At 44.8% G+C, this 11,171-nt stretch overlaps 1 protein-coding gene across 2 annotated transcripts; it reads left to right on the top strand.

The window, feature by feature from the left end:
- The first annotated feature begins 1,696 nt into the window (after positions 1–1,696).
- On the top strand, positions 1,697–6,076 carry SLITRK2 (SLIT and NTRK like family member 2). 2 transcript variants are annotated; one of them, XM_005527472.3, is made up of 2 exons: positions 1,697–1,808; positions 2,784–6,076. In XM_005527472.3, exon 2 carries the CDS (start codon positions 2,827–2,829, stop codon positions 5,395–5,397), a length of 2,571 nt encoding a protein of 856 aa, XP_005527529.1. In that variant the 5' UTR covers positions 1,697–1,808; positions 2,784–2,826; the 3' UTR covers positions 5,398–6,076. The 2 variants fall into 2 exon arrangements, with proteins under 2 accessions (XP_005527529.1, XP_087918710.1); XM_088062584.1 differs by lacking the exon at positions 1,697–1,808 and adding an exon at positions 2,284–2,315.
- The last annotated feature ends 5,095 nt before the right edge of the window (positions 6,077–11,171 follow it).

Here is an 11,171-nt window from a genome sequence, read left to right as displayed (position 1 = left end):
AGCAGTACCACAAACACATTTCCTACATATTGGTAAACACAAGCAACTGGGACAGTGCATGCTGTCTTGTAAGCCAATTCCAGGACATGGTCCTTGCTCACCAGAAAGCTGCACCTGTCTGAAACTCATGGACATAGAAGTAATGTGTGCTATGAGACAGGGGGAAATGCACTGGACTTACTTGTGCCTTGGTTTTTGCTGTGTGTTGGAGCGAGCCCTGTGAGAACTGGCAGTGCTGTGCTGGGCTGCTCAGGTGAGATGTGATGAAGATAGGTTACAGGAGCTTCTGTGTGCCTCTGTGTGGTGCCAGTGTGGGCCAAGTGTGTGTCAATATGCTCCCTCCTGAAAATAATAAAACAAAAAAAAATTAACCTGCATCTCCTTTTACCTTCTCTTTTTAGGCTCATGCCCCCAGACTGTATTAGAGCTGAAAACAGGATTTGCTACAGCCTGTAACTAGTCCAATTCTTCTCCCCAAACACCATATCCTCATGTTTAGAGCAGAAAACAAGCAAAAAATCTCACAGAATAATAATCTGGCTGCTGGTGTATTAGTGTTGTAGAACAGCAGATCTGCCACACACATCTTTCCTGATCTTAGCAATTTTTGCTCATGAATTCAGCTGGATAAAGAGAAACAGAATGGAGCAGATCTGAGTGCATTTCAGAATCCCAATCTTGTTTAAATTCACACAGCACCACACCGAAAGCATGCTTCAATGTGGAATGCTCCTGTTCTTGTCACAACCTCTCCAAATTTTAGATAGGGAAGCTGCAACTGCTTCAATCCCAAAGGCAAACTCCAGCACTATTCCCGTCCAGGAGCGCTGCAAAGGCATCTGTGCTGGCTGCTGCAGGATGTTACCTTTTCCAGTCTCAAGAAGAGAGATAAGAATAGACAGTAGATTTTTGCTGCTCCTAAAATGTGGGCTCTGATACATAATGGCTAAAGAATACCACGAGCTGACAGTACCACTTTTGCCAATTCCACAACTCTTTTGGCAGCAAACCTTTACATTCTAGAGACTAAGTAAAGTGCGTATGGTACCATATAAGAATCTGGCACTAATATATCCTGCCTTGCTAGCACTTTAAAAATTCCCTGTAGAGTGCCTTTTTGTCCCCGGCCCCCAGTGTGAACCCAAAGTTTTACCTTTAGATAGAGATCAAAAGCAGCCATCCTTTCCCATCACAAAGATCTGTGCCCAGGGCATGGAGCCTAAGCAAAGTCACAATAACCCAGATCCAACACCTTGTTCTTTTTAAAGGCAGCCAAACGCTACACCACAGCATTTCAATGGGGCAGTGGGACTAATCCAGCCAGTGGGAATGATGGTGTTAGGTGTGGTTAAATCTGGCTGCTCAGTACTCGGGGAGCGCTCCAGAGGGTGGAGGGATTCCGGCTTGGGACTGCCGCTTCCTGACAGCCCGGTTTGGTGGAGGGTGTTGAACTTCCCTAAACGTGTAGAACACTAACGTGCTGGGCAGAGCTCGGCTCGGAAGTTTGGGAGGGGGCTGCTCCAGCTGGAGCGGGGGTATCGGTGCTGATGCCAGATCCGGGATTTGCAGCACCGCTGCTCCGAGAGCCTGACTGTGCATGATGTGTGTGATGTGTGATGTGTGATGCGTGCGTCTGTGTGGCGTGTGCGGAGGATGTGTGCGGGCTGCGCGTGTCTCCGTGCGGTGTGCGTGTGTGTGCGGTGCGTGCGCGCCCGCCGGCTGGCTTTTGCCGAAGAAGCCGCTTGACTTGCTCTCTATTTTGAGGGCACGTATTCAGGGACTCGGGGCCAAAAATTCTCCGGACCCAGGTAAATCCGCTTTTTACCTTATTCCCCTTCCCGGCTCCGCGTGCCCGCGCTGTCCTGCAGGTGCTGTCAGAGCTCTCCCGCGAAGAGCAGCCGAGCCAGGAGCGGAGCCGGCTGCGAGAGCCACGAAGGGAGGGGGGGACGGGGACGGGGACTGGGACAGGGGGGCTGGGAAAAACGTGTCCCCCCCGCCCCCGGCTGACGTCAGCGCGGCTCCGCGCGGGGCACCCGGCAAAAGCGCCGCGCCGCGCCGCGCCCCGCGCACAGCCCCGCGCTCAGCCCCGCGCTCCCGCAGCGCCGCCGCTCCGGCCCCCGCCCGGCCCAACTTCCCGCACAGCCGCGGCCGGGACGGGCCCGGCCTGGACGGGACGGGACGGCGGCGCGCCGCTGGGCTCCTCCTGAGGCTTGGGCGGGCGATGCCGCCCGCCGCCGGGCGCCTGGCTCCCGGGGCGCGGCGGCTCTCGGCGGCGGCCACTGCCCCCACTGCCCCCTCGGGCGGCCCGAGAGCAGGTACGAGCGCGGGGTGGGGCGCGGGGAGCGCGGCCCGGGGGCGCCGCTGCAGCGGGGAGGGTTTGCTGTCAGCCCTGGCGTCTCCCGGTTTAAGATGCTAGCAGGCACCGGGAGCCGGGTGCGCCGCGGCCCCGGGACGGGCAGCGGGGACGGGATCACGCTGCCGGCCACCGCCGGGGCGGAGGCGGCGGCCGCGACGGGCGGGGGATCGGGCGGAGAGCCCGGCGCTAGGCACCCGGGTTTCGGGGAGCTCCCCGACGGGGCTTCCCCCTCAGCAGCTCTGCAGGCGCTTTCCGAGAGGAAAAGAAGGGAGGAGGAGGGGGGATTCCAGAGGAGTTTGGAAGTCGCTGCCTTGCAGCTCCCCTTCCCCTCCAGCCTTCCGACCTGTTTTCGCTCTCCCCGTGCAGCCTCTGATCCCGGCCGTGTTCACTGGGGATTTCTTCTCTCTCTCCTTACCTGTCTCAAAAGGTTTGACTGTAGGTACCAAAGCGGGGATCGACGGCGCATAAAGATGCTGAAGGGTGTTTGGTTGCTCAGTTTGTTAACAGTGGCTGGGATCTCGTGGACAGAGAGTCGCAAACCTGCCAAAGACATTTGCAGCAAGAGCCGCTGCCCTTGCGAGGAGAAAGAGAACGTGCTGAACATTAATTGTGAAAACAAGGGATTTACAACCGTCAGCCTCCTCCTGCCGCCCCCGTCCAAGATCTACCAGCTGTTTCTCAATGGGAACGCACTGACGCGCCTGTTCCCCAATGAGTTCGTCAACTATTCCAACGCCGTGACCCTGCACCTGGGCAACAACGACATGCAGGAGATCCGCACAGGGGCCTTCAGCGGCCTCCGCACCCTCAAGAGGCTGCACCTCAACAACAATAAGCTGGAAGTGCTGAAGGAAGACACATTCCTGGGCTTGGAGAGTCTGGAGTACCTGCAGGCTGATTACAATTACATCAGTGCCATTGAAGCCGGGGCATTCAGCAAGCTGAACAAGCTCAAGGTGCTGATCCTCAATGACAACCTCCTGCTGTCCCTGCCCAGCAATGTCTTCCGCTTTGTGCTCCTCACTCACCTGGACCTGCGTGGGAACCGGCTGAAGATGATGCCTTTTGCTGGTGTGCTGGAGCACATTGGAGGCATCATGGAAATCCAGCTGGAGGAAAACCCTTGGAACTGCACCTGCGACTTGCTGCCACTCAAGGCCTGGCTAGACACCATCACTGTGTTTGTGGGTGAGATAGTCTGTGAAACCCCTTTCAGGCTTCACGGGAAAGATGTGACCCAGCTTACCAGGCAAGATCTCTGCCCTAGGAAAAGCTCCAGTGATTCAAACCAGAGGGAAAAACACCCTGTCCTCTCAGACCCACACATCTCAAGGCTATCGCCCACAGCCAACTCTGCCATCAATCCCACCAGGGCCCCAAAAGCCAGCCGGCCACCCAAAACTAGGAACCGTCCCACCCCCCGTGTTTCTGTGTCAAAAGACAGACAAATATTTGGACCTATCATGGTTTACCAGACAAAGTCTCCTGTGCCCATCACCTGCCCAGCTGGCTGCATCTGTACGTCCCAGAGCTCGGACAATGGCCTAAATGTTAACTGCCAAGAGAAAAAGATAAGTAACATCTCTGATCTCCACCCCAGGCCAACCAGTCCAAAGAAACTTTACCTTACCAGTAACTATCTGCAAGTCATTTATAGAACCGATCTCACAGAGTACAGCTCTCTGGATTTGCTACATCTAGGAAATAACAGAATTGCAGTGATACAAGAAGGTGCCTTTACAAACCTCACAAGTTTACGCAGACTTTATCTTAATGGCAACTACCTTGAGGTTCTGTACCGATCCATGTTCGAAGGGCTGCACAGCCTGCAATATCTCTACCTAGAGTATAATGTCATTAAGGAGATCCTGCCACGCACATTTGATGCTCTGAGTAATCTTCATCTGTTGTTTCTCAACAACAACCTGCTCAGATCCTTGCCAGATAAAGTCTTTGGAGGCACTTCCCTCACCAGGCTCAACCTCAGAAACAACCATTTCTCACACCTGCCTGTGAGAGGAGTCTTGGACCAGCTCTCAGCTCTGATTCAGATAGACCTCCAAGAGAACCCTTGGGACTGCACATGCGACATCCTGGGGCTGAGGAACTGGATAGAGAAAGTCACTGACCAGAACAACCAGCAGACAAATCCCCCTGTAGTTATCAATGAAGTAATATGCGAGTCTCCCACCAAGCACTCTGGGGAGCATCTGAAATTTCTGAGCAAAGAAGCCATCTGCCCAGAAAACCCCAACTTGTCAGATTCTTCTGTCCTGTCCATGAACCAGAACACCGATACCCCTCATCTCGGTGTGTCACCCAGCTCTTACCCAGAATTACACACTGAAGTTCCTCTGTCTGTCCTAATTTTAGGGTTGCTGGTTGTGTTTATTTTGTCTGTTTGTTTTGGGGCAGGTCTGTTTGTCTTTGTCCTTAAGCGCCGGAAGGGGGTGCAGAGCATGCCCAGCAGCGCCAACAACGTCGATATAAGTTCATTTCAGCTCCAGTATGGGTCTTACAACACTGAGACCCACGATAAAACTGAAGGACATGTTTATAACTACATTCCCCCTCCTGTTGGACAGATGTGCCAAAACCCAATCTACATGCAAAAAGAAGGGGATCCTGTTGCCTATTACAGGAATCTCCATGAGTTTAGCTATAGCAGTCTTGACCACAAAAAAGAAGACCCCACCAGTCTTGCATTTACCATCAGTGCAGCTGAATTATTGGAAAAGCAGTCCTCACCAAGGGAACCAGAGCTGCTGTATCAAAATATTGCAGAAAGGGTCAAAGAACTCCCCACCGGAGGATTAGTTCATTATAACTTTTGTACCTTACCCAAAAGGCAGTTTGCCCCTTCCTATGAATCCAGACGCCAAAACCAGGACAGGATAAATAAAACTGTTTTATATGGAACTCCCAGGAAATATTTTGCAGAACAGTCTAAACCTGAGCATCCTTTACTCCAAGGAAAGCTACAAACAGAACCAGACTACCTCGAAGTTCTGGAAAAACAAACTGCAATCAGTCAGCTGTGAGGGGGGAGGTGGGAGACAAAGGAAATTTTTTAAATGAGCTCAGCATCACATTTCTTTGAGTTTGAACTCAGTACTGATGTCATCTGTCACGTTCCCAACATTTCCACTTTTTTAAACCGGAGAAGGAGTGAGAGAGGAAAGGAACCTTTGCAGCATAGCAGGGATGTGGTGTGGCTTTTACAACGTTCCCTTTAAGTTATTTCTATATCTCTCTCCTTTTGACCCTTCTCTAGGAACTGTCATTGCAAATGTATCTTTCTGTAATAGATCTTGCATAGTTCTTTTTTGATTTTGAAGGAAATGAAGAAGGGGGTCTTTGGGGTTTCTGTTGATTTTTTTTCTTTTCATTTCAAAATGGAAACTTAATGTATTATGTAGAAGATCTCCAAAGATCTTTTTTCCTGGACTATGACTTTCTTTTGTAAATAATAATATACAGTACTGCTGTTTCAATTACCGACTATAGCCACTGGGCGTCACTTTTTTGTGTTAAAGTGCCTTTGCACTTAAAGTACATTATTACTTAATTGTTGCTCTTAGCTTTGATAAATTGAACCTATTTTAATGTGTTGTATTTTTGAAATTAAAAAAAAAAATTGTAAAATAGATCTATATGTCAGCTGCATTAAATCAGAAGGTTTGATTTATAGGAAAGCTGCCCTTCTTTAAATGGCTCTAGTTCTAGGACCTTACAAACTCAAATGTAAATTATTGGGGTATTTTTTCCCTCTAGGTTTGTTTAGAGTGACTCACTGAAATCAACTGAAAGGATTTAGCAATGGACTAGAGGTTATCAAATGCCTCAGCTGGGAATAACAGCTCATTAATAAAAGATGTTTAACACAATGTCATAGTGAACTGAACAATTAATGTCCTCCTTAATACGTTGCATTGCAGCTCTAACACAGTAATGTTCAATGGTTTAAGATTATTTTCATACTTAACAGAACATTACTCATTTTATGCATTGGATTAGGTATTTTTATACATTTTGTGACAGAGTTTATATTTGTAACTTTTTGGACTGAAATTAACATGTCCTCTTCCTGCCACGTACATTTTTTTTTCCTAAGCAGGGACACCAGCAGGGGTCATCCCACACCTCATTAAATTTATTAACATACAGGCAAATGAATCAATGCCAAAGGTAAAATTTGAACCCAAGACTCTGGAGTTTTCCAAATCAAGGTAGCTGAAATCAGTATGTGCATCCCATTTGGTAGTCTGAAATATGTCTATGTGCTTTTTGTCTCTAAAGCAGAAGTAATACTGCAACGATTCTAATCTGTTAGAGAAAACTACCACTAAGTTCACTGTCTTAAGTTTTATAAAATGTTTTAAGTTAACTAAATCTCATTCTCAACACTGGCTTTCTGAAACCCATCAGTGAACAAATGCAGTGAGTCTTCTTTCCCATTAACTCAGGCCTGTTTTGCTTCAAGCTTTATGTTATCACCTTCAATTTACTTTTCCTTCATGGAGAATATTGAAACCATTTTTATTACAAGTATACGGTCAAACTTTATTAAGCCTTATTAGCTTCTAAATAATTTTTAGATGCAAACATTATTGTGAAATTTAAACAAACAGCCCTTATTTACAACAAAAACAGTTTTGTTTTGTCTGTTCTAAATCCTTATGCAACTGGGATGGTGATCTGCATATAAAGTAGGCCAGGCTTTTCAATTCCTTATTAAAGCAATTGATGGGGTCTGAAAGAAGCACACTGTTTCCTTTTCATAAATAGGTTACTGCACATAATAATCCTTTATTATCATGCAGAGATTGAAGTGGCCTCTGCTGACTGATTTTAAGAGCTTTACTATAGTTAATAATACAGTATCTGCAACTTGGAGAAAATTTCAGCAATAGCATTTAAGCTATAAATAACTACAATCAATGTTGTTCTAATCAGGACTTTGCCAAAAGGAAGTTGCTTTATATTTAAGAGCTAAAGAGGCTTTGCATGTGTATTGCCAGATATCTGAGTCACTTAGTAAAACGTCTGCTAATGATTTATGTGACATCTGAGTACATTAATATGCTAACATGTCAATTCTTTATGTTTAGAATCCATAGCATCTATGGCTGTTCATTAGATCAGGTTTAAAATTGAAGTGCTACAATGAACTACTGAAGAATCAGTCTTCAAAATGGTCTCACATCAAGGAGGAGGTGAAATGATATCACTTTAGTTGAACTTGGAACATTTGACTGGAATTGCATCCATCTTTGAGCAAGGTACTTGCTTGAGAGCTTCCAGTACTGATTGTCTTTTTATGGCTCCTTCCCCTGGGTAATTAAAAGCATTTATTACTGAAACTGAGAAAAGTATAAGTATTATTTTAAAGTAAAGTTATTTACTCTTTCCAGGTATGAACGTAGTATTGCCTGCAGATAAAGTACAATGTTATTTCTGGCAGCAGCTAGGGTATTATTATTTATTATTCTCCAGTGAAGCAGAACCAATTACAAAGGGTTTTTTTCCTCAGACAAAAAGCTAATTTTTCCAACAGAAACGTTTTCAGTATTCTAGTGTTTGCAAACAACAGAGATATTGAATTGATTCTTTTAGTAATGTTATATTGTTTGGTTTTAGTGCTTCAGTCTCAGTACTTTGATGTTTGCTTTGGTAGAACAGCCATACTTTACAGAGGTTGTTGTTATTTTACATTTCCTTAGGTTTCCTAGTGGAATTTATTTAATGACTAGATTTTATTTTGCATCACCAGTACCAGCTTAAAAATTATTATTGCTGTAGATCTTTTAGGTTTGTTTTTATACCCTTCAGCTGACATCTATTAAGCAATTCTTTTCATTGAGTGCCTAGGTGAAAGAGAAGATTTTTTTCAGTTTCACTTAAAGAGATTTGTTTAACAGGGAAAGTGTGTCGGCAGCTGCTGTATAGAAGTTCTCCATATTTCTTCAGCTGTGCTGCCCTGGTAGCTGGTGCTTGTTAGGGGAGAGCTGCTTGCCTGAGTCGTGGCTTGATAATGAGTCTGAAAAAAAAATCCACAGTTTGAAAAGCTGAACTATGAAAATTATGTAACCAGGTTAGCAAAGTTGTTTTTATTCCCTCAGGAGAATGGGGTGCAAATAGTTTTCTTTCTTCAGGAGTTTTCTTTTGTGAAAGTGAACTTAATGACCTTTACAGAAACAGTAACAGTGCAGACTGAAGCACTGTTGAAACTATGAACTAGTGAAAATGAGGAGCGCTACACTACCAAAGCATGAATACTTTTTTTATTTTATTTTTTGAGACCTTTCTGAGTAAGTATTAGATGAAGTTTATCAACATACTTTCCTTTTTCTCCCCAGTGAGAGAAAAAAATTCACTTTTTGGAAAAAGTGTTCTTTGTGCCCTCCAAGCCTGCTGCAGAGCCACTCCACATGCCCAGTGGTGCTCTTCCTTTCTGCAGTCTCTGTCTTCCATCAGATTTTACCTTTTTGGAATAGCATATTCCAGCATTTGCTCAGCTCCTACCTCACCACCATTATCTCCTTCCAAAGCCCTCATTGTGCCCCAATCTTTCCACTTGCATCTGTCCCTATAGGCTCTCCATTCCTTCCCTAGCAAGCTCTGAAGGACCCATTTCAGCTTTGAAGGGAGCAGATGTCCCTGCTCCAGCGATTGCTCAGTCCTCACCTCCTTCCTGACATGGCTGAGTATCCCTGTGTCAAACGAGACACCTGATCCCAGTGGTTTTCCTGGGAGCTGTGCTGGAGAAGTCTGCATAGCTGTTCCCTCTTCCCCTCACTGATCAGAGAAGAGAAGCCTAAAATCACTGTTTCAGCTTCCATGCAGGGTTCCCCATGTACCAGCCTGGGGCAGGTGGCATAACTTTGTGTCTATGCAAGCAGCACTTCTGAGCAGAACAAATGGATAAGCTTGCTGAAACCAGTGACATCACATCACTCTTTCCTGTAATTTTGGTGAGTTATCTGTAGCATGAGTTAATCTTGCCAAAATTAGCTACTAAAATTTTACACTCAAACTGGTTGTGTAGCATCTCTAGAGTAAATAGCAAAAATACCAGGCCATTCAGAGGTAATTTATTCCTGCTCACAATACAAGGCATGAATTGGGCTACAAATATACCTGCTTTCTTCCAGGAAGTGTAGAGAGGATAGATAATGAGTGCTGATAACAACTAATCCCCAAATAGATGCTGTCAGCCCAGCCTGACCATTTTCCAGCATACCCACATGCAACATCCATGCTCTGCTGAGTATCTGCCAGTCTCAACTCCAAGACAGGTTTTTTTTGTCCATGAGAGAAACATTCTCTGTGGAGTTTAAACCCTATTCTGGTCAAATGCACTTTTTATAACACCATCCTGTGCTATACAGTAGGGCTTAGTTCGGCTTTCGTTCTCTTCCCACCGACACTTGAGTTTGTAAAAAAAAAAGTCATACTTTTTAAAAGTTTGAAGCTGTAATTAGTAGTGCCAAGATAAGGATATCAACAGGTTAAATTGCCTAAAAAAGTCCTATAGAATAGTGAGCTTGTATAGGAATACAATAATTTTAAACTGCTCATGAGTGAAATGAGATACTGGAAATGTTAATGAAACTTCTTAGGCTCTTACAGGCTAATCAGTGATACAGTTTGTGATTTGTCATATTACTGTTTTTGCAGACAAAAAATACCATCTAACAGAGAAGAAGAAAAAAAAAAAAACTATTTCCCAAAGACCTTCTCCAACTGTGGAACTTCAAAATAACATAAATTAACTTATGCAGATGATGTGACACTTCTTGTGTATTTCCCATCACTTTTTCAAAACGTTCCATAGGAGAAGTACAAAAGTTATTCTTTTCTAAGAGGATCATTAAGTCTGTTTGGATTATTGATCTCATAGCTTTTCTGGGCACAAGGCCAATCATTTTGACTAAGGTTTTTAATCCTAGCTAATGAGGGAGGTGGATTAAGGAGAAGGTTTTTGTTGTTTTTTTGTTCTTGAAGGGTTGGTTGGATCTTTTGAACCAGTAGATTGACATGTTTATGAATACAGATGAATAGATGGTTTTGAATGAAAGAAATGTTGGAGTGGCAGTTGGAGATGCAGTCATTCTCAAGACCAAATAGGCTCAAGAGTATGAGTGAAGTTTGAAAAACAGGACGTCATAATAGTGGCTTTCTTCCTGAGATCATAAACACAGAGGACACCCCTCTGAATACAGCAGCAGATTTTGTTATATGCTGTTAACTATTTGGAGGAGTGAAATTAGAGGCCATTATCCTTAAGGATATCCTTAAGGATAGACTGAAGTGTTCAGGATTTGTTCTCATCCCTGGCTGTTACCCTGTGTGCACACACCTATATTACCACTGCTTATGCACTCAGTTTGAGAAAGTAAACAAGGTGAAGTTTGGAGGAGCAGGGTTATTCACAGTATTTCTGAGTGGTTCTTATTTCCATCCATAAAAATCAAATGAATTAACCATTAGTGCATTTCATGCCATAGACTTTTAATTTCTGAGGTCCTTTGTACAGACTAACTTCACAGCGAACTGTTCAGGTCAGTGTATGTAGCTGCTTTCAAAATGAGCAACACCAAATATTGCAGGTGATCTTAAGAAGGAAGCAGTCAAGGTAACATAACCTTTTTGCAGTATAACAAATTAGATCAGCATTACAAAATTATGCAATATAATGATATCGGGACTCTCTGTGGTGACAGAGCAAGTGTAGATTTTTGTCTTGAAAATACAGGTTCTTTGTGTCTTCTCTTCTTGCCCTGCTAGTGCATTGCTCTCCAGAGCCAGAACT

Source organism: Pseudopodoces humilis, chromosome 15 (genome assembly GCF_049639895.1).
Source record: "Pseudopodoces humilis isolate 2021_Gansu_Grassland_sample_001 chromosome 15, ASM4963989v1, whole genome shotgun sequence".
Classification (NCBI taxonomy): Eukaryota; Metazoa; Chordata; class Aves; order Passeriformes; family Paridae; genus Pseudopodoces; species Pseudopodoces humilis.
Note: the sequence above shows the minus strand (reverse complement) of the source record. Positions and strands in the feature narration are given on the sequence as shown.